The sequence below is a fragment of the Nomascus leucogenys genome, chromosome 11 (assembly GCF_006542625.1).
Source record: "Nomascus leucogenys isolate Asia chromosome 11, Asia_NLE_v1, whole genome shotgun sequence".
Lineage (NCBI taxonomy): Eukaryota > Metazoa > Chordata > Mammalia > Primates > Hylobatidae > Nomascus > Nomascus leucogenys.
Genome location: NC_044391.1, coordinates 104935091 through 104956155, shown reverse-complemented (window position 1 = coordinate 104956155; position 21065 = coordinate 104935091). Strand labels below are relative to the sequence as shown.

Sequence of the window (21065 nt, the reverse complement as noted above, 5' to 3'; positions counted from 1 at the left end):
GCTACTTTTTATAATTTACTTTAATAGAAAATTTGGGAAGTTCAGAAGTATAAAGAAAAAAGTTTGGCCGGGCGTGGTAGCTCACGCCTGTAATCCCAGCACTTTGGGAGGCCAAGGCAGGAGGATCATGTGAGATCAGGAGTTCGAGACCAGCCTGGCCAACATGGTGAAATCCAGTCTCTACTAAAAATACAAAAATTAGCCAGGCATGGTTGCACACACCTGTAGTCCCAGCTACTCTGGAGGCTGAGGTGGGAAAATCCCCTGAACCTAGGAGGCGGAGATTGCAGTGAGCCGAGATCATGCCACTGTACTCTAGCCTGGGTGACAGAGTGAGACTCTGTCTAAAAAAAAAAAAAAAAAATCAGCCAGTACAGTGGCACATATCTGTAGTCTCAGCTACTCAGGAGGCTGAGGCAGGGGAGGATCCCTTGAGCCTAGGAGTTCAAGGCTGCAGTGAGCCGTGATCACACCACTGCCCTCCAGCCTGGGTGACAGAGCAAGACCGTGTCTAAGAAAAAAAAAAAAAGCTAGAATAATATTGAACTGTATTTAAAAAAAAAAAAAAAAAAAAAGACCCCAGTACCCAAATAAGGAAAATTAGAAGTATCTAGTTCCGAAAGTAAAATGAATTCTTTTAAGAAAATACTCAGGAATGTTTTTAAAACAAAGTCAACAGTAGGATGTTAAATTAAAGGAAACATTGAATGAATGGCAAATTGGAGCAGTGTTTCCCACTCCCCAGCTCTTTATTTCATAAAAAGAACTTCTCACCAGAAACTAGATGAACAGACTTCCACAAGGTTAGAAGAAATGCAAATGATCTACCTTCTTAAGGCAAAAAAGACAAAATAGGAAGTGCTGTTCACCCATCAGATTGGGGAAAAAAAAAAAGTTTAAAAGTCTGATAACACCAAGAAGTTACTAGAGGCTGTAGGGAAAATAGGAATTTTTGCTCACTGCTGGTAGGAAGATAAATTTGGACAGCCATTCCAAAGAGGCAGTGGCCTATCTGCTAAAACTGAAAATTCACATACCTCCATATAGCAGGAATTGTTTTTAGGAATATATCCTAGAGAAACAGACATGCGTTCAAGGGAACGTATACAACAATGTCCAACATAGCATTATTTTTACTAAAAATTGTTAGCAACCTTAATGTCTCCAGCATGCAACAACATTCTTAACGTCTACAGATAGAGGAATGGACAAACTGTGGCATAAAACAGACAATGAAAGGTCATACTAAAAATAAATGAACTAGAATTATATATATTAGTGATATACTAGTGTAAACAGACTGGAAGAATAAGAAAGTGAAAAGGGAGTTGCAGAAAAAAGTAACTAGAAGTAACTTTTACGTTAACCTTCAAAACACAAACAACATCACGTTTCCTATGACTATGTATTCATGTAATAAGCGCATGGAATAGAAGGCTACACATCAAAGCCGTGACAGTGCTTGCTGCCTCTGGGAAGAACTAAATGGACTTCAACTTTATCAGAAATGTTTTATTTGGAGAAAAAAGATCTGAAGTAAACATGAATACGTAAATTTGGGGTGGGGGATATGGGGGTATTGATTACTTCTCTACATGTGTTACTGGAATTTTAGAGTATTTCTAAATTTTAAAATAAGATTATTTAGAAGGTAGAATGAAATGATAAACCATATGCACTGATAAGCAGGAAGTTTTTTTTTGTTGTTTTTTGTTTTGAGACGCAGTCTTGCTCTGTCGCCCAGGCAGTGGCACAATCTCAGCTCGCTGCAACCTCCGCCTCACGGATTCACGCCATTCTCCTGCCTCAGCCTCCCAAGTAGCTGGGACTACAGGCACCCACCACCACGCCCAGCTAATTTTTTGTATTTTTAGTAGAGGCGGGGTTTCCCCATGTTAGCCAGGATGGGCTCGATCTCCTGACCTCGTGATCTGCCCGCCTCGGCCTCCCAAAGTGCTGGGATTACAGGTGTGAGCCACCGCACACGTCCGGAAGTTTTAAATTAAAATATTGCTATATCATACATGGTTTCTGTTCAAAGACTGTGAGTACAATAAAATACATTTACCATGTAGTTGGATAATATAGCTGACGTAAAGAAAACAGTCCCTTGGCTGGGCACAGTGGCTCGCGCCTGTAATCCCAGCACTTTAGGAGGCCGAGGCAGGCGGATCACAAGGTCAAGAGATCGAGACTGTCCTGGCCAACATGGCGAAACCTCATCTCTACTAAAATTACAAGGAATTAGCTGGGCGTGGTGGCAGGCGCCCCAGCTACTTGGGAGGCTGAGGCAGGAGAAGGGAGTCAGAGGTTGCAGTGAGCTGAGATGATGCCACTGCACTCCAGCCTGGAGACAGAGCAAGACTCCATCTAAAAAAATAAATAAATAAAATAAAAAGAAAAGAAAACAGTCCCTTAATCAAGTATTATAAACCACAGCGTCACAAAGAGGAAACAGTGTAGTTTCGGTAAGCACACAGATCTGGTTTCCCAGGTTAGTTATTTTTAGTTAGTAGCTAGATAAGTTATTTAACCTCTCTGAGTTTTACCATCAGCCTCCTCATCTATAAAATATGGGTAACATTTACCCTCAAAATCATGAAGCAAAATGAGAACAAGTTTATAGGATGCCTAGCTAACATGACAGCAGTTGCTGCTCATCACAACACTTCAACTGAAGAATAATAATCCAAAAGGGGACGTGGAGACCAGCAAAGGACAGCCAAAGGACAGACATTTGTGGCTGTCTTCCACATTTGGCCAAGGCAGAGACCTTGATCTTAACCTCTGGATTCAGCAGGTGAAACAGAAATTAATCTTGAGTGAATTATACAACATGGGGATGTGCCTGCTGCTTTAAAATATTCCAGGAAGATAAATTAAGATTAGTAAAATGCTCGTAATTGTTAAAACTGGGTAACAGGCACGTGGGATTCATCACACTATTCTCTCTACTTTTCTGTATGTTTAAGAAAGGAGAGAAGAAAAGAAGAAACAAAAGAATAAAAGAACCAATTTAAAAAAGCAAGTTAACCTAGAATGAAGACAAGAAATCGCCCCCAGCTCTCCTGGTTTGGTTGAAATACCCCTTATTACCCACATCTACATCTCTGTTTTGTTGTTGTTTTTTGAGATGGAGTTTTGCTCTTGTTGCCCAGGCTGACTCAAGTGCAGTGCACGATCTCAGCTCACCGCAACCTCCGCCTCCCGGGTTCAAGTGATTCTCCTGCCTTTGCCTCCTGAGTAGGTGGGATTATGGGCACACGCCACCACACCTGGCTAATTTTGTATTTTTAGTAGAGACGGGGTTTCTCCATGCTGGTCGGGCTGATCTCGAACTTCCAACCTCAGGTGATCTACCTGTCTCGGCCTCCCAAAGTGCTGGGATTACAGGCGTGAGCAACCGCACCCGGCCTTCATCTCTGTTCTAACTGCATGAACTTCATTCTGCAGGGGACCTGTAGAGTTTCTGTAGCCAAAGAGCAGGGCAAGGTCATCCTCCCAGTGATGTGGAAATACAGAAACCCTTCTTACTGATCAAGAACTTTTCTGTATATTTACAAAAGAAAAAAAAAAAACCTTCTTAATGTAGCAAAACTTTTTGGGGTGTGGCAGAAACTGCTGGTTGAACCCCAATATCTATTATTTCCTTCTCCTCTCATAGTAACAAAGCCCCCAGTTTTCAGCTGGGGGAATGGCCACATGGAATCACAACTCTATTTCCCAGCCCTCCCGGACCTAGGCGTGGCCATCTGGTTTCTGGCTAATGGCATGTGTGCAGAAGTTAGTGCTACTTTCGGGCTGTGTCTGCCCTCAGCTCTCCCCCTGCTCCCTTCCTGTTGGCAAGAGGTGTGAATGTGGAGGTATGAGATAAAGTGTTTTCTTAGTCCACAAGCTGAAAGCTAAATTTTGAGAATGGCAGAGCAAAAAAAGGAAAGGCAGGAATCTAGATTCTTGATGACTGTGTGAGAAATAAACTTACTTAAGGTTCTGGTGTTCAGATTTCTCTGTTGCAGTAGTTGAACTTTTAACTAAGATAGCAGTCTTCAAACCTCCCAAACATATCAAACTTAATAACCTATTTCACAAGTTAAATTACACAGAATCTACTTTTATGTTCCTAAACAAAGAAAGCAAAGAACTTAAGGAAAATACACATATTTTTAGACCTACTTCAATTTCTTTCCCCAAATTACATGCACCTGGCTTGCTTTTCCTTTCTTGTGCCAAGTGCTTCAAAGTTTTCAGGACATGATACGTAATTTCTCCAAGAACCTGGTAAAACCTGGTATCCTGCTGGGCGTGGTGGCTCATGCCTGTAATCCCAGCACTTTGGGAGGCCAAGGCGGGGGGGATCATTAGAGGTCAGGAGTTCGAGACCAGCCTGACGAACATGGTAAAACCCCGTCTCTGTTAAAAAATACAAAAAATGGCCGGGCACAATGGCTCACGCCTGTAATCCTAGCACTTCAGGAGGCCGAGGCGGGCGGATCACAAGGTCAGAAGTTTGAGACCAGCGTGGCCAACATAGTGAAAACCTGTCTCTACTAAAAATACAAAAAAATTAGGTGGGCATGGTGGTGGGTGCCTGTAATCCCAGCTACTCGGGAGGCTGAGTCAAGAGAATCGCTTGAACCCAAGAGGCGGAGGCTGCAGTGAGCTGAGATGGCGCCACTGCTCTCCAGCCCGGGCAACAGTGCGAGACTCCAGCTTGAAAAAAAAAAAAAAAATTAGCTGGGTGTGGTGGTGCAGGCCTGCGGTCCCAGTTAAGGCTGAAGTAGGAGTATAGCTTGAGCCCAGGAAACAGAGGTTGTAGTGAGTCAAGACTGCACCATGGCACTCCAGCCTGGGCAACGGAGCTAACAAAAACTTGGTATCCCAAGTCAGCCACTGGAGGGCAGTCTTTACTAGCAGGGTTACCCACCTTTGACCGTCACTACCTCCCTACCTTCCTTCTGGAAAACAGGAGAATGAGGAAATCTGCATTCTGTTGGGAAAAACTCTGCAGCTGATTATGAACACCATTAAGAAGGTGTAAGCGCTCTTAAATAAGACTGTATTACCCAAAATTAGTTTGTTATTTTTTTTAAACAACATACTTTGGCCAGGCACAGTGGCTCATGCTTATAACCCCAACACTTTGGGAGGCTGAGGCAGGCAGATTGCTTCAGCCCAGGAGTTCAAGACCAGCCTGGGCAACATAGTGAAAACCAGTCTCCACAAAATACAGAAAACAAAACAAAACAACCTAATCGGGTGTGGTGGCATCACCTGTAGTCCTGGGAGACTGAGGTGGGATTGCTGGAGTCCAGGGAGGCTGAGACTACAGTGAGTTATGATCATGAAGCAAAACAAAACAAAACAAAAACCCACAACAGCAACAACCACCAAAAAACCACAATGTATTTCGGCCTAGAGGCTGAACTCACCTACCGCCTTTCCTCATTCTCTTCCCATTCAATAATTCTCTATTGCTAATTTCCTTCCAGCTTAAAAAGCAGACGCCCATTGTTTTGCATTTGTTATACACTTAACTTCGATTCATGCTTTGATTAAATGTTTCTATTTCTGCCCTCCCTGTTTCCTACACATATCTCTGGCAAGTCAGAATTTACTTCAGCAAACTGAAGGGGCAGACAGAGTCTGTATCTGAGATTTTCCCTCCAGATATTAAAAAATATGGCTGTTTACAAGTTAAGTGCTCACTGATAACCATTACCATGGTACTTAGGCATGGATACGCCAGATATTCACATTAATTACTATTTACTGAGCACCTGCTCTGTGCTAGGTAGGTCCTTCATATACAATCTCTAATTCTTCTACAACCCTGAAAGACCAGGGCTCAGAACCTGCACAGGTTACACCAGTAATGAGTGGCTGAGATCTGAGATTTGCAACAAGCTCTAACTGCAAAGCTCATGCTCCTTTTAACACACTGCTTCCTTCCCATATGGAACTACTTATTCCTCAGTTGTCCCTTTTCATGTCAAAGGCAGCACCTCTTCCCACTTTGAGGAAAAAGATCAGCTGTGTTTCTGTTGTCCCAAAGTTGTATGGAGGGTAAAATGTCCCATTTTTTGCCACCCTCCTCCGGTTTCCTGGCATACCTTTTTTTTTTTTTTTTTTTTTTTTTAGACAGAGTCTTGCTCTATCTCCCAGGCTGGAGTACAGTGGCATGATCTCGGTTCACTGCAACCTTGACCCCCCAGGTTCAAACAATTCTCCTGCCTCAGCCTCCCAGGTAGCTGGAATTACAGGTGCCCACCACCATGTCTGGCTAATTTCTGTATTTTTAGTAGAGCCTGGGTTCCACCATGTTGGCCAGGCTGGTCTCGAACTCTTGATCTCAGGTGATCTGCCCACCTCGGCCTCCCGAAGTGCTGGAATTACAGGCATAAACCACACACCCAGCCTGTTCTCTGGCATAGTTTCTAGGAATGCACTTCAGCAATAACCAAGAACAGTCTGTACTCGCAGACAGCTCCTTATCTCAACTGCTAATCATGGATTCCATTTCCTGGATAAACAGTGGCATCATCTCATGCGCTACTGCTTCTCTGCAGTTCTTTCACACTTTGCTGTGGTTTTTCTTTTCAGATGCCCTTAAACCATATTTAGGGCATTATGGCACAGACCCACATATTTCCTCCAACCTATATTTACCATTAAGTAGGTGGCCATGCGACAAGTCAGTACAGTTCAGCATCACTGGAGAGGTGGATTGGCAACATGCAAAGCGGCAAAAAATGGAAACTAACTTATCCAAGAGCTTCTAACATAAACAGCAATGCTAAGCTGATTCAAAGCAGAAATCGGTAAAACCACATATCCCTATGTGAAGCAAAACAGATTTTAAGGTACATATAGGACAAGCCTGAGTAGGAAGTTCAGATGACAATAACTGATTTACTAAGGGATTTTGGCAGAATTCTTACCCCTGAAGCCAGAACCACAGTGGGAGCACTAGGAAGCAGATGGGGACGCCTGTCTTAGTCATTCTGGCTACGAATGCCTCAAAGTCAAATTTCATGCTGTAGCACCATGATTCCTAAATCTGCTGCCTAAGCAGATGAATCAGCAGGGACACTTATTAAAAACCCAGATTCCCACGGATCTCAAGAAGATTCCAATTCAGTAAGTTTGAGATGGTGGCCTAGGTAGCTATCAACAGATGATTCTTATAACCAGGTAAGTCTGAGAAAGTAGTTAATAAACTTACAGATTTTAGAACCACCAATAACACTACGAATTTTTTATTTTTATTTTTTTTTTTGTGATGGAGTTTTGCTCTTGTTGCCCAGGCTGAAGTGCAATGGCAGGATCTCGTCTCACTGCAACCTCTGCTGCCAGGGTCAAGCGATTCTCCTGCCTCAGCCTCCGCAGTAGCTGGGATTACAGGTGCCCACCACCACACCCAGATAATTTTTTGGATTTTTAGTATAGACGGGGTTTCGCTATGTTGGCCAGGCTGGTCTCGAACTCCTGACCTCAGGCGATCCACCCGCCTCAACCTCCCAAACTGCTGGAATTATAGGCGTGAGCCACTGCGACCAGAGCTCACTATGAATTTTTAACTTGATCCTAATCTCTAGTATCTAAAATCTTTTTCGATTTTGGGCTAGTCTTCTTAAAACAATTCATTCTCCTTAGATAGGTAGGCTGGTTTTCAAGCTGAAAAACATCTATATGATGTCTTTTTTTTTTTTTGAGACAGAGTTTCACTCTTGTTGCCCAGGCTGGAGTGCAATGGTGCGATCTCGGCTCACTGCAACTTCCACTTCCTGTGTTCGAGCAATTCTCCTGCCTCAGCCTCCTGAGTAGTTGGGATTACAGGAACCCGACACCATGACCAGCTAATTCTTATATTTTTGGTAGAGACAGAGTTTCACCATGTTGACCAAGCTGGTCTTTGACGTCTGACCTCAGGTGATACGCAGGCCTCGGCCTCCCAAAGTGCTGGGATTACAGGCATGAGCCACCGTGCCCGGCCATTGTTTTTTGTTTTTTTTGGTTTTGAGATAGTCTCCCTCTGTCACCCAGGCTGAAATGCAGTGGCACAATCTTGGCTCACTGCAACCTCCGCCTCCTGGGTTCAAGTGATTCTCCTGCCTCAGCCTCCCAAATAGCTGGGATTACAGGTGCATGCCACCCACCACACTCGGCTTTTGTATTTTTAGTAGAGACGGGGTTTCACCACGTTGGACAGGCTAGTCTCAAACTCCTGACCTCAAGTGATCTGTGCACCTTGGACTCCCAAAGTGTTAGAGTGTGCCCAGCCCATATAATATTATTAATAGCTTTAGAGTATACCTGCCAAAAGTTGAGATAATTTAACCCCGATGTTCTAAAAGCATACCGAGGTCAGAGACAACCACTTTTCATTAGTTCTGGAATGGGGAGCTTGGAGTTAGCAGGCCTGAGTTTAAACACTTTGTCATTTATTAGCTGTAATGCTCCCAAGGAAGCTGTTTAACCTCTGAGCCACAGTTTCCTCATCTGTAAAACAGGGATGAAAATCCCCACCCTCCAGGGATGTGTGTGGATTATAGATAATGTATAAATACAAGCATGGCATATACAAAAGCACTCAATATTGATACCATAGTCATCTACCACATTAACGATGTTTTAGTCAATGACAGACTGCATACATAACAGTGGTCCCAAAAGATTATAACACTGTACTTTTACAGTACCTTTTCTATGTTTAGATATGTTGAGATCCACAAATACTGTTCTATTACAACTTCCTATAGTATTCAATAGTAACATGCCGAACAGGTTTACCGCCTAGGAGCAATAGGCTACACCACACAGCCTAGGTGTGTAGTTAGCTATTCTACCTAGATTTAAGTACACTGTGATGTTCACACAACAAAATCACCTAATGACACGTCTCAGAATGTGCCATCATCAGGTGATGCATGGCTACATTTCCAATTGATTCAGGAAAACATGGCTCTATGTGGTATTTTTTTTAAAAAAATTTTAAATTTTTATTTTTTTGAGAAAGAGTCTCACTCTATCACCCAGGCTGGAGTGTAGTGGCGTGATCTCGGCTCACCACAACCTCTGCCTCCTGGGTTCAAGCGATTCTCCTGCCTCAGTCTCCTGAGTAGCTGGGATTACAGGCATGCGCCACCACGTCCAGCTAATTTTCTATTTTTAGTAGAGACGGGGTTTCTCCATGTTGGTCAGGCTGTCTCGAACTCCTGACTTCAGGTAACCTGCCCGCCTCAGCCTCCTAAAGTGCTGGGATTACAGGCGTGAGCCACCATGCCTGGCCTCTATGTGCTATTTTAAAATTCTCTCAATACATTAATTCTCCCGTACCTCCAAATTATAAAAAAAAAAAAATTAACTCTACAGAAAGCTAAGAACCATTAAATAGCTAACAGCCCGAACATCAGAGGTATAAACTACAGCATTCTCCTACCAGAAATAAACAAGTCAACAGCGGATCCCTTTTAGAGATGAATCAAGTAGAAAGCTGTGCCCATGAGTCAGCTCTGCCTTCAGTGCCAGACACAGCAGTGTTCCCCTGCCTCTTGGACCATTCCGGGATCCTTTGTAATACATAACCCGGCTCCTGCCAATGATTACTACAGGAGTAGAAGAGTTTCACACCAACAGACTTGTTTTTCCAACTGGGCTTTCACCCACAGGTTCTTATGGGATCAGCAACCCTGTCACCCCGAATCTTTTCAGCATTTGTCAATTATTTAGGCAAACAACATCATTTACGTGTTAACTTTCCCATCTCTACCCAACACAAACCTTGGAGGGCTGAACCTTTGTTGACTGGGCAATCCCTTCTCCAGTAGTTATGACCTGTTTTTGAGGGGACACAGCTATCATGTGACCCCCCTTCACAGTCACATACTGCGGGAGTGGTGACTGGCTGGCAGCTCCTGTTGCGGGCACGTGAGGGGCTTCACCAGGTTCCTGTTTGATGATCACCTTGCAACAAACATGATAATGACACTGAATAAACATCCATAAACATCCCATTTTATAAAGCTGCTAATATCTCTTTTCTGTTTGCAGGGATTAATGAACTGATGAAACTTGATATGTAAAGAATGACTCCACCAGAAGGGTAAATACACATACTGCTTAAAGACAGTCCATACCAGCTATTTAAGGGACCAAAAGTAGGATCTGAACCTGATCCTGTGCTCCTGTAATAACACAGTCACTTGTTTTAGAGACTGTGGCAAATGACAGCAGAGAGAAACAAACACACTGTGCTCCATGAATCCCCATCTTGCTGGACTCCAAGGGCTGCCCTGAGGACATCATTAAATACATGGAAGCACGTCTCAGAATGAGGAGTTGAGACCCACTAAAAAGTAACATGTTGTAGGAGTAGTGGCAATGAACTCCAACATGCCACAAAAAGTATTATGACTTGTGGGACAATGCCCTAATTACATACTCACTTTTGTGAAAGCTCCAAGTCCTCCTGTTATAGGTTTGGGGCTTTGAACCTTAGGGTGACTCCCAATTGGGCAAAGAGGTGGCATAGATGCAAACAAAGAATCCTCCTGCTGTGTGTGTAAAAATACATATTTTAAAATCAGGAGAAATGGGTGATTTCAGATATCTAGTCACTTATATTTAATACAAACCTGTGACATTCTCTAGCAATATAAAGAAACAAAAAGACTGGCTGGGTGCGGTGGCTCATGCCTGTAATCCCAGCACTTTGCGAGGCAGAGGTGGGTGGATCGCCTGAGGTCGGGAGTTCAAGACCAACCTGACCAACACGGAGAAACCCTGTCTCTACTAAAAATACAAAATTAGCCAGGTGTGGTGGCGGGTGCCTGTAATCCCAGCTACTTGGGAGGCTGAGGCAGTAGAATCACTTGAACCAGGGAGGCAGAGGTTGCAGTGAGCCGAGATCATGCCACTGCACTCCAGCCTGGGCGACGAGAACAAAACTCCATCAAAAAAAAGAAAGAAGGAAAAAAACCTAAAATTCCTTGGGGTCCTCCAAGCCTCTACACTTGCATTTTAACATTGTTTTAGAAAACAAATGCAAAGAAAAGCTGTAACTTGGCAAGAATCTACTCATCTGTGTCCTGCTGTACACTGCAAAGACTTCTAACTTATTACTCCTAACATTTGGTTGACTTTATTGGTCTTCCCCAATAGTTGGTAAACCACTAAAGGACAGGGACTGTATTTAGTTTATTTTATATCCCTGGAGCCTAGGCACTAAATAAATAAATGAAAGAAACGGGCAGCTGCAATGTTTCAGAATATACTCTCTTTTAATAGTACTCACAACTGATTCGCAAAATTTACTCAATGAACACCTAGAATACAAAGGAAAAATTTTCAATAAAAACTTACAAAACAAACAAAAAACTTGAATAATTTGGCACAGGCAAAGACAACAAAAGCCAACATTCAAAACTTCTGTAGTTCTGGCTGGGCACAGTGGCTCATGCCTGTAATCCCAGCACTTTGGGAGGCTGAGGCGGGCAGATTACCTGAGGTCGGGAGTTCGAGACCAGCCTGACCAACATGGAGAAATCCTGTCTCTACTAAAAATACAAAATTAGCCAGGCATGGTGGCGCATGCCTGTAATCCCACCTACTCAGGAGACTGAGGCAACAGAATCGCTTGAACTCAGGAGGCAGGAGGTTGCAGTGAGCCAAGATTGCGCCACTGCACTCCAGCCTTGGCAACGAGAGTGAAACTGTCTCAAAAAAAAAAAAAAAACTTCTGTAGTTTCTTTTTAATTCTCAAACACAAAATGCCAATCTCAGAGGTAATCTGTCAAAATGTGGAAACGAAGAACACTTCTTGGCTGTAAAGTAAAATGATCACCAACAAACAATAAAAATTAAACCAGCAGTTAAGACTTTCAAGATTATTATAATTCAGACATTTACATAACAGTGCCAACACACTGCACAGAAGTTAGAGAACAGCCTCGTCTTGGACCAGGAAGTCATTCAATATCATCATTAGTGTCTAAATAAAAGAAATGCTGTGTCAGGCACCAGTCATTTGACTGGAACAGGTCAGATCATATTTGGAGTTGTAAATTTTAAAGGACTGCTTACCCAGAAAAGGGGAGCAGGGGAGAGAGTCTGTGGAGGTGAGCATTATTTTCAAATAACTATAAGGTTAACACATGGAAAAGGAAACACTGACGCTCCCCGACTTAGGATGGGGTTACGTCTGGATAAACCCATCATAAGGGGAAAACATCATAGGCCAAAAGTGCAGTTTTGACTTCCCACATTTTCACCGTATGGTGAGTTTATCTGAATATAACCCCAGCGTAAGCTGAGGGCTCACTAAATGCATACTGCTTTTGCACCAGGGTAAGGTCGAAAAATCATAAGTTGGACCACTGTAAGTTGGGAGCCATTTGTATATTTACTTCTTGGTGGTGCAAATATAGAAAAGATAGGAACGTGCTGTCAGATGAAATTTTTATTTTTTTTTTTATGGGTTAAGGAGCAGAAAGTTTAATAAGCAAAAGAAAGGGGAGAGGACAGCAGCTCTCTGTTGCGAGAGAGAGAGGTGTCCAAAAGGGAAGAGGTCAGATGAATATTTTTATAAGCAAATATTTTTAACAAACTATTCAAATAAATAAGTAAATAAATAATCTTATCACGGTAAGTTTTTAAATTGATACTGGGTGACTATTTGAATACTGGGTGTTGTGAAGCATTTGTGACACTATGAAAAGATCCAAGTGAGGTAGTAAAGCCTGGAGTAGATCCAAGTAAGTTAGTAAAGTCTGGGGGTAGTAAAGTCTAGATAGTTAACAGCTTGAAGATTCCATTTTATGAAATTTGCATCATCAACTGATACATTCTTGCTGAGGCTGAACATACTATGTTCAGAAAACGGCAAAGTGGCTGGGTGCAGCTCATGCCTGTAACCGCAGTATCTTGGTAGGTGAGGTGGGAGATCTCTTGAGGCCAGGAGTTCAATACAGCCTGGTTAATACGGGGAGACCCCATCTCCATTTGAAAAATTATTTTTTAAAAATGAAAAGAAAAAGAAGCTAGCAAAGTGTAATAACGCAGTTAAGAATGTTACCTTGACAGTAGATGTTACAAAACTACTTCCATGAATTTTAGGAACAGGGGAACCTGTTCCTTGGGAGACCTGAGAAGCCGTGGAGATCTTGTTTGTAGGACTTCCTGATAAGCAAGGCACAATTAAAAGTAAAATATAAGCAAAGTAAAATTTACAAAATGTAATTTTAAAGCATTTCCACCATCCTCCCCTCTTTCCCACTATTTATTTTTCACGTTTAAGGGTTGAAAACTCATTGTTAAGGCTGAAACTAGTGTGGAAAAAAACCCTTAAGGACCCATCCCTGTGAAGCTGATCTCATGCTCAACCTGAAGAAGGTAAGAAGCTGGTAAGGACATGCAGAAGAATAAGTAGTAAAGTCACTTGTTTTAGACTACTCCTTGTAAAATAAAGAGTAGCATATTCTTGTATATTCTACTCCTTATACAATAAAAGACACTATAACGTATTCTACTTGTATGTTCTACTCCTCATACAATAAAAGACACTACAACATAATGATGCTGTTTAACAAATGTGCCAGAATATATGCATTCTGTTAGCTCCTTCAAAGTAGTTTCACCAGAAAGTTATGCCTATTCCAAAATGCTGTCAACATTATTATTATTATTTTTTTTTTTCCTGAGATGGAGTCTCGCTCTGTCACTAGGGGTGGAGGTGGAGCGCAGTGGCCTGATCTCGGCTCACTGCAACCTCCACCTACTGGGTTCAAGTGATTCTCCAACCTCAGCCTCCCCAATAGCTGGGACTACAGGCGTGCGCCACCACACCTGGCTAATTTTTTTATTTTTAGTGGAGATGGGTTTCGCCATGTTGGCCAGGCTGGTCTCAAACTCCTGACCTCAGGTGATCCACCCACCTTGGCCTCCCAGAGTGCTGGGATTATGGGCATGAGCCACCACGCCTGGCCAACATTAAACATTTTATACTCCATTTGTACAACTGCCTTTAGAGTCTGAAAAAAATTTAGTCATATTATCTATAGTCAACGAGTCAAGACCCCAAATAGTATTTAATCATTAACTCCATTTATCAAACTTGCCTCCAAAGACTTCTGGCTGATTCCTAAAACAAAATGTCATGAAATAACACCTATTTGGTATCCCAAAGTATGTTCGAAAGGTACTGGGTAAGCCTTGAACACAGTAATTTTTTTTTTTTTTTTTTTTTTTGGACGGAGTCTCCTCTGTCACCCAGGCTGGAGTGCAGTGGCGCGATCTCGGCTCACTGCAAGCTCCGCCTCCCGGGTTCACACCATTCTCCTGCCTCAGCCTCTCCAAGTAGCTGGGACTACAGGCGTCCGCCACCACGCCCAGCTAATTTTTTGTATTTTTAGTAGAGACGGGGTTTCACCGTGGTCTTGATCTCCTGACCTCGTGATCCGCCCGCCTCAGCCTCCCAAAGTGCTGGGATTACAAGCGTGAGCCACTGCGCCCGGCCAGAACACAGTAATTTTTAACGGCATTCCACAATTATAATCATTATTAAAATTGAGCCTTTCCAAAAAAAAACTGCTTTGAAAAGCCCAACATACATTCATGTGTTAAATCCATAGGTTAAACAAACAACAACAAAAAAATCAGTCTCATTATCTTATAATCATCCCTTTTATTTCATTTATCTTCTATTTCTCTTAATTAGAAGTGAAAACTTCAGGGAAACTTATAGTTAGGAGCGTGTGTTTAAATACAGGTTGAATGGGGCCAGGCGTGGTGGCTCACACCTGTAAATCCAGCACTTTGGGAGGCTGAGGCGGGTGGACTGGAGTTTGAGACCAGCCTGGCCAACATGGTGAAACCCCATCTCTACTAAAAATACAAAAATTAGCTGGGCATGGTGGCGCATGCCTGTAATTCCAGCTACATGGGAGGCTGAGACAGGAGAATTGCTTGAACCCGGGAGGTGGAGGTTGCAGTGAGTCGAGATCACGCCACTGCACTCCAGCTTGGGTGAAAGGGCAAGACTCTGTCTCAATAAATAAATAAATTAATTAATTAATAATAAATACAGGTTAACTGAAGGGAATAAGTTAGAGAAAGCATTTCAAAAAAACCTAAAAAGCATGATATAGTTGCATGGGATTATAGTGAGGAACATGGTGAACTCAAGGATGACTTTTTCCTATTACAGTTCTCTTTAAAACTGCAGGTTTCAATTTCCCCTCCCGCAAGCAGAATGGGTCTTCCTTGAATAAAATAGTATCACTTTTTTATTTGACTGGGGAGAAATGTATGTGGCCCACAAGGTTAGCAAAAGCTTCTTTGGAAGAGGTAGTAACCACACTGCTTACAGTCCCCCAAAGAGTAAGTCTTCCAAATGAAAACAAAATCAACCATTCTTTTAAGAACATTCATTATGGTTTATTTTGAATTTTTAGAAATTAAAAGAAGACTCAAGCAAATTCTAAAAAATGCACCTTTTACAGAGTAAATCTCCCCTCAGAGGAACAGTATTGGCTTTCATTTTATGTATTCTCGCTTCTAGTTTACGGGAGATTTCATTCTCCAATTACATGGCTACCAAGTCATGGCAGGATTACGTTTTTAATAAAAGATCAAACCCTTTGGATGGTACAAATATGGACCTAATACACACCTGTACTGGGAGTGGTGGCTCCGATCACCTGCCCCGGCTGCTTGTCCATGATAACGTAAGGATTGTTAATAACAGAGCCAGCAGTGCCTTGCTTCACGTGGACTGGAGTGGAAGTCGGGGTTCGAGGCAATGGTGATGGGCTTAGAGTTGATATTGGGGAACCTTATTAATTAAAAAGAGAGAATACAAACAAAATACACATATTCAACTCACGTAAGAAGATGTTGAGGACAAGGAAGAAGGTCAGTGCCACCAGGACAAAGGTAACAAATTGGGAAAATAAAATGGAACTGCGTGCTCCCGGTACTGAGCAGCAACAGAGGTACAGGGGAGGCAGAGGATGTATGTTTCATGCTCTGCATCCTTATCCATGGACCAACAGTATCAGTATCACTGAGGAAATTGTAAGAAATAGATTTTATGGTCCCATCCTTGACCTACTAAACATAAATCTCACTTCAACAAGATCTTCTGGTATGCAGGTTATAGTTCAGAAAGCAGTGCTTTACACAGCAGTGTGAAACTGCTGAACCTTTTTTTGTAACTGCTGAATCTTGATATGATAAATCTTTCAACACCATAGGCAGGCTTTTATAGTACTGGTTATACTCGAAGACACTAAAATTAGACACCGGGCATGAGACACCGGGTGCGGTGGCTCATGCCTGTAATCTCAGCACTTTGGGAAGCCGAGGCAGGCGGATCACCTGAGGTTGTGAGTTCGAGACCAGCCTGACCAACATGGAGACACCCTGTCTCTACTAAAAATACAAAATTAGCTGGGTGTGGTGGCACATGCCTGTAATCCCAGCTCCTCGAGAGGCTGAGGCAGGAGAATCGCTTGAACCCAGGTGGCGGAGGTTACAGTGAGCCGAGATCACGCCATTGCACTCCAGCCTGGGCAACAAGAGCAAAACTCTGTCTCAAAAAAAAAAAAAAAAAAAAAAAAAGGGAAGAAAATTAGTAAGTAAACAGCTAGTTTTAAGAACCTGGTGTCTTGTTTTGAATAGGAAAATACGAAATTCATCTACCCAGAGCAAAAGTCTCTGTCAATACTATGTCACAGTCATAACTCAGAAAGATTCGTGTTCCCACAAAATACTCTCAAAAGTTATTGACAGTTAAACATCCTCTACTGTCTTTTATTGATCAAACTTGTCATCCATGAATTTCTCTAAACTTCAAATCAATTTACATGTTCGGCCTATTCCACCTCTGAAGTAGCAACTTCCAAAATTTTTCTACCTGATAGGTAAAACTGCCTACCAATGGCAGGGCACAGTGGCTCACGCCTGTAACCTGAGCACTTTGGGAGGCCGAGGTGAGTGGATCACCTGAGGTCAGGGGTTCAAGACCAGCCTAGCCAATATGGTGAAACCCTGTCTCTACTAAAAATACAAAATTAGCCGGGAGTGGTGGTGCGTGCCTGTAGTCCCAGCTACTTGGGAGGCTGAGCCAGGGGAATCGCTTGAACCCGAGAGTGGTGGAGGCTGCAGTGAGCCGAGATTGCGCCATTGCACTCCAGCCTGGGTGACAAGAGTGAAACTCCGTCTAAAAAAAAAAAAAAATTGCCTACCAGTTAGAAGCTATTTATCTCTCATCAAAGATTTGGATCCTATTTCTGCCTACCTGTCTACTTAAAACACCAAACATTCCTTTTTCCCCCCTTCATTTAAGTATTGTACAGAAGTCCTCATACTTCCTGGATATTTTCAATTGCCTTTTAACAAACATGTTTTGTTCTAAGGTGGAACAGTCAAAACCATAAAGTATATATTCCTACTAAATTTTACTTAACATAATGTGAAACTGTCACAAGGCAAAAGATAATCCAACCTTAGTGAAAAAGATGACTCAGAACTACCTACTGACAATAGGAATGAATAATTTTCTAGTGTGGTTACAGACAGAACAAAGCATTTCAATTCCCAACAAATTCTAACCCTTAAAATTTAACTCCATGCCAAAGGCCTCTAAATTTTTTCTATTACTAGTCACTGTGGTTTCCATGTATATAATCCCTAAACACGAGTCCTACACCTTAGTTTCAGCCATATATCCTAGCAAACATTTTACCTGTGCTGATTCTAGGAGACAAAAATTTGACCATTTATCTCCTCCATTCATTTCCATATGAATGAGCTTTGTTTTTGCCTTTGTTTGAGCTGTTGATTGGTGACAGCTTTGCCAATCAACAGTGATAAACTTCCTTTTGTTAAACAAACACTGCTTAGAAGAACTTAAGAGAAAAAAAGCTACAGTATTTTGTTTTGTTGTTCCAACAATTTTAACATCCAGTCAACTCCATATACACTGTCTTCAACACATCTGCATACCTGACACAATCTTGCAGCTCATGGTGATGGGCTGGAAGGATTTTCCTGGTGACTCAGGATTAGGAATCTGACTTTGTGGCACAATTTTGCAGCTTGATGCTATTGGCTGGAAAGCTGAATTGCCATGAGAACAAAAGGTAACTTTCTGGGATGTTGTCATTTTGGTGGGTGTTCTTTCCAATGAAGATGGCAAGGCATAAAACGGAGTGTGTCGTTCAGCTTCAGTGCTAGCTGGGAATCCTGCTTGAGATGAAACAGGCAAATGGCAAGTCATCAATCGCTTTGAAATAAAACCTTACCATTGTGGAAAAAGAATAAAAATGCATTACTTCAACACCCATTTTAAACCATGTACTGGTAGCAAACTAAATACAATCAATCATCCCTTCATATTTTTGGTGAAAAATATATATGCTTAGAATAATGTTTAAAGTGCTTTTTTAAAGAAACTTGAAAACATTATTAACTATAAACCATATATAACATAAAAAGAACAGAAGTTCTTATGTTCCTCCGTTTTTTAATATATAAACTGAAAAACTGTTTAGAGAAGAAAAAATCTTAAAAAGAAAGCATTCACTAAATCTAATGATATCCTCCTATCTTATTTATTTATTTATTTTTGAGACATAGTTTCGCTTGTTGCCCAGGCTAGAGCGCAGTGGTGTGATCTCAGCTCACTGCTACCTCCACCTCCCGGGTTCAAGCGATTCTCGTGCCTCAGCCTCCGGAGTGGCTGGGATTACAGGTATGCACCACCTTGCCTGGCTAATTTTTGTATTTTTAGTAGAGACAGGGGTTTCGCCATGGTGGCCAGGCTGGTCTTGAACTCCTGACCTCAGGTGATCCGACGGTCTCAGCCTCCCAAAAGGCTGGGAATTACAGGCATGAGCCACCGCGCCCGGCCCCTCTCCTATCTTATTAAATGCCCATAAAAATCTAAAGAGGAATAAAGTTGAGATTTTATAAAAGAACTATAATACTAACATCACATTAAAATATAGGCTTAGAAATAAAACATTTAAGATCAATTTTATATCTTTTATGCTTATATATGGGAACATTTAAATATGTATTTATACACTTATATATCTGTTAAATTTAAAAATGGCATGGTCAAAATACATTGTTGGCGATGAATCTTTTTTTAAGTAAAATCAGGTATTTAATATTCTTCAAGTTTCTTGCTCGCACAATCAGAAGCTGAACTATAAAGTCTTCCTGTAATACATTATAAGGAATTATCAAGTGATAAAAATCTGTTTTAGGCCAGGCGTGGTGGGTCATGCCTGTAATCCCAGCACTTTGGGAGGCCAAGGTGGGTGGATCGCCTGAGGTCATGAGTTCGAGACCAGCCTGGCCAACATGGTGAAAACCCATCTCTACTAAAAATACAAAAATTAGCCGAACGCAGTGGTGGACGCCTGTAATCCTAGCTACTAGGAAGGCTGAGGCAGGAGAATTGCTTGAACCCAGGAGGTGGAGGTTGCAGTGAGGCGAGATCATGCCACTACACTCCAGCCTGGGCAACAGAGCAAGACTCCATCTCAAAATAAAATAAAATAAAATAAATTTAAAAATCTAATGTTTTTTAGCGATTTTTAAATTTTATAAAATGTCAGCAGAACTTCATGGAAATTTTTTTTTTTTTTTTGAGATGGAGTCTCGCTCGTCGCCCAGGCTGGAGTGCAGTGGTGCCATCTCAGCTCACTGCAAGCTCCACCTCCCAGGTTCAAGCCATTCTCCTGCCTCAGCCTCCCGAGTAGTTGGGACTATAGGCGCCCACCATCATGCCCAGCTAAGTTTTTGTATTTTTAGTAGAGATGGGGTTTCACCGTGTTAGTCAGGTTGGTCTTAATCTCCTGACCTCCTGATCCAGCCACCTTGGCCTCCCAAAGTGCTGGGATTACAGGTGTGAACCACAGCTCCCGGCCGGAAAAATATTTTTGACAAGAGTGGAGACTTGGCTTTCACAACAGAACTGTGCAGTAGAGGCAGCATGTCTACTTATGGCAAAGTTATTTTCCATATACTATAGGTCTCTGAAAGCAGCAAATGGGAAAGGAATGCCTCAGAACAACGCTATGCAAGGAAAACTGCTGTGTTACCTTTCTCCACAGAGGTATCGGGTACTGGCTCATGTGACTGCTTTATTGGTGAAGAAGCTTTCACTGGGGCTGGAATGGTCAAAGGCAAAGATGGAGGGGCATCAGAGATGTCAGACTCCGAGGACTGAGGATAGATACAGTCTTCTCCGAGAGAATGGCGATGGAGTTCAACATCCACTACCTAGACAATTGGGCAACAATCAGGCTCATGAGTCCATCATCAATGTCACAGAAAGCTCAAGTCCTGTCCAAGAATGTGATCTCAGGGATGTGAGAGATAACTTCTAATCACAGTTCAAAGGCAATTTTAATCTGAAGAACTAAAGGATTTATTCTAGAAGGTAATCTAATCTGGCTTAACAGACACATACCTCAGTGAAAATCTAATCTGGCTTAACATACAAATCTCAGTGAAATGATTCACAAAATTGGAGCCTCTTGATTTTGCTGTTGCTACTCCTTACAACACTATTCCTCCACATCTTTGCATGGCTGCCTTTCTCACCAGCAGGTCTCAATGAAGTATCACCTTCTCAGAGAGACCATGCCTAACCACCCAAGAATAAGCTACTTCCTTATCCCCCAGCTACTCTTATCTTCACAGCACTTATTTTTAACTGAAGTAATTTTATTTGCTTTTGTGTTTACTGTCTACCCTCCCCATTTTCAATGCCACTAAGAATTTGACTCTTTGAAGGAAGCAGCTACTGTGTTCATTTTTGTATTCCCAGCACCTGGACCAGTGCTCAGTAAGTACCTTCTGATATAATACAGCAGATTTCTCTAGACAGAGTAAGATTTAATTAGTGAACTCTGATTAAATGGCTATTGCTGATATTATATGATGAATACAAAAAAAGGGGGAGAAGGTGAAGAACAAAGTTGGAGGTCTCAGACTCCTGATTTCAAAATTTATTACAAAGCTATAGTAATCAAAATAGTATGCTGCTGGCA

At 42.1% G+C, this 21065-nt stretch overlaps 1 protein-coding gene across 11 annotated transcripts in view; it reads right to left on the bottom strand.

Annotated features, from left to right (window-relative positions):
• YEATS2 (YEATS domain containing 2) overlaps nucleotides 1-21065 on the bottom strand; it is a 135224-nt gene that overhangs the window by 41560 nt on the left and 72599 nt on the right. For 8 of the 11 annotated variants that reach the window (XR_004032354.1, XM_030822878.1, XM_030822876.1 and 5 more), the window contains 6 exons: nucleotides 20112-20292; nucleotides 18004-18246; nucleotides 15668-15829; nucleotides 13073-13176; nucleotides 10446-10553; nucleotides 9781-9963 (listed from right to left, as the gene is read on the bottom strand). Coding sequence is in view for 10 of the 11 variants with exons in the window: in XM_030822878.1 (XP_030678738.1) it covers nucleotides 9781-9963; nucleotides 10446-10553; nucleotides 13073-13176; nucleotides 15668-15829; nucleotides 18004-18246; nucleotides 20112-20292 (981 nt within the window). In the remaining variant the exon portion in view is untranslated. The remainder of the gene's footprint in view (nucleotides 1-9780; nucleotides 9964-10445; nucleotides 10554-13072; nucleotides 13177-15667; nucleotides 15830-18003; nucleotides 18247-20111; nucleotides 20293-21065) is intronic. The other 3 variants (XM_030822879.1, XM_030822877.1, XM_030822883.1) reach the window with 1 other exon arrangement.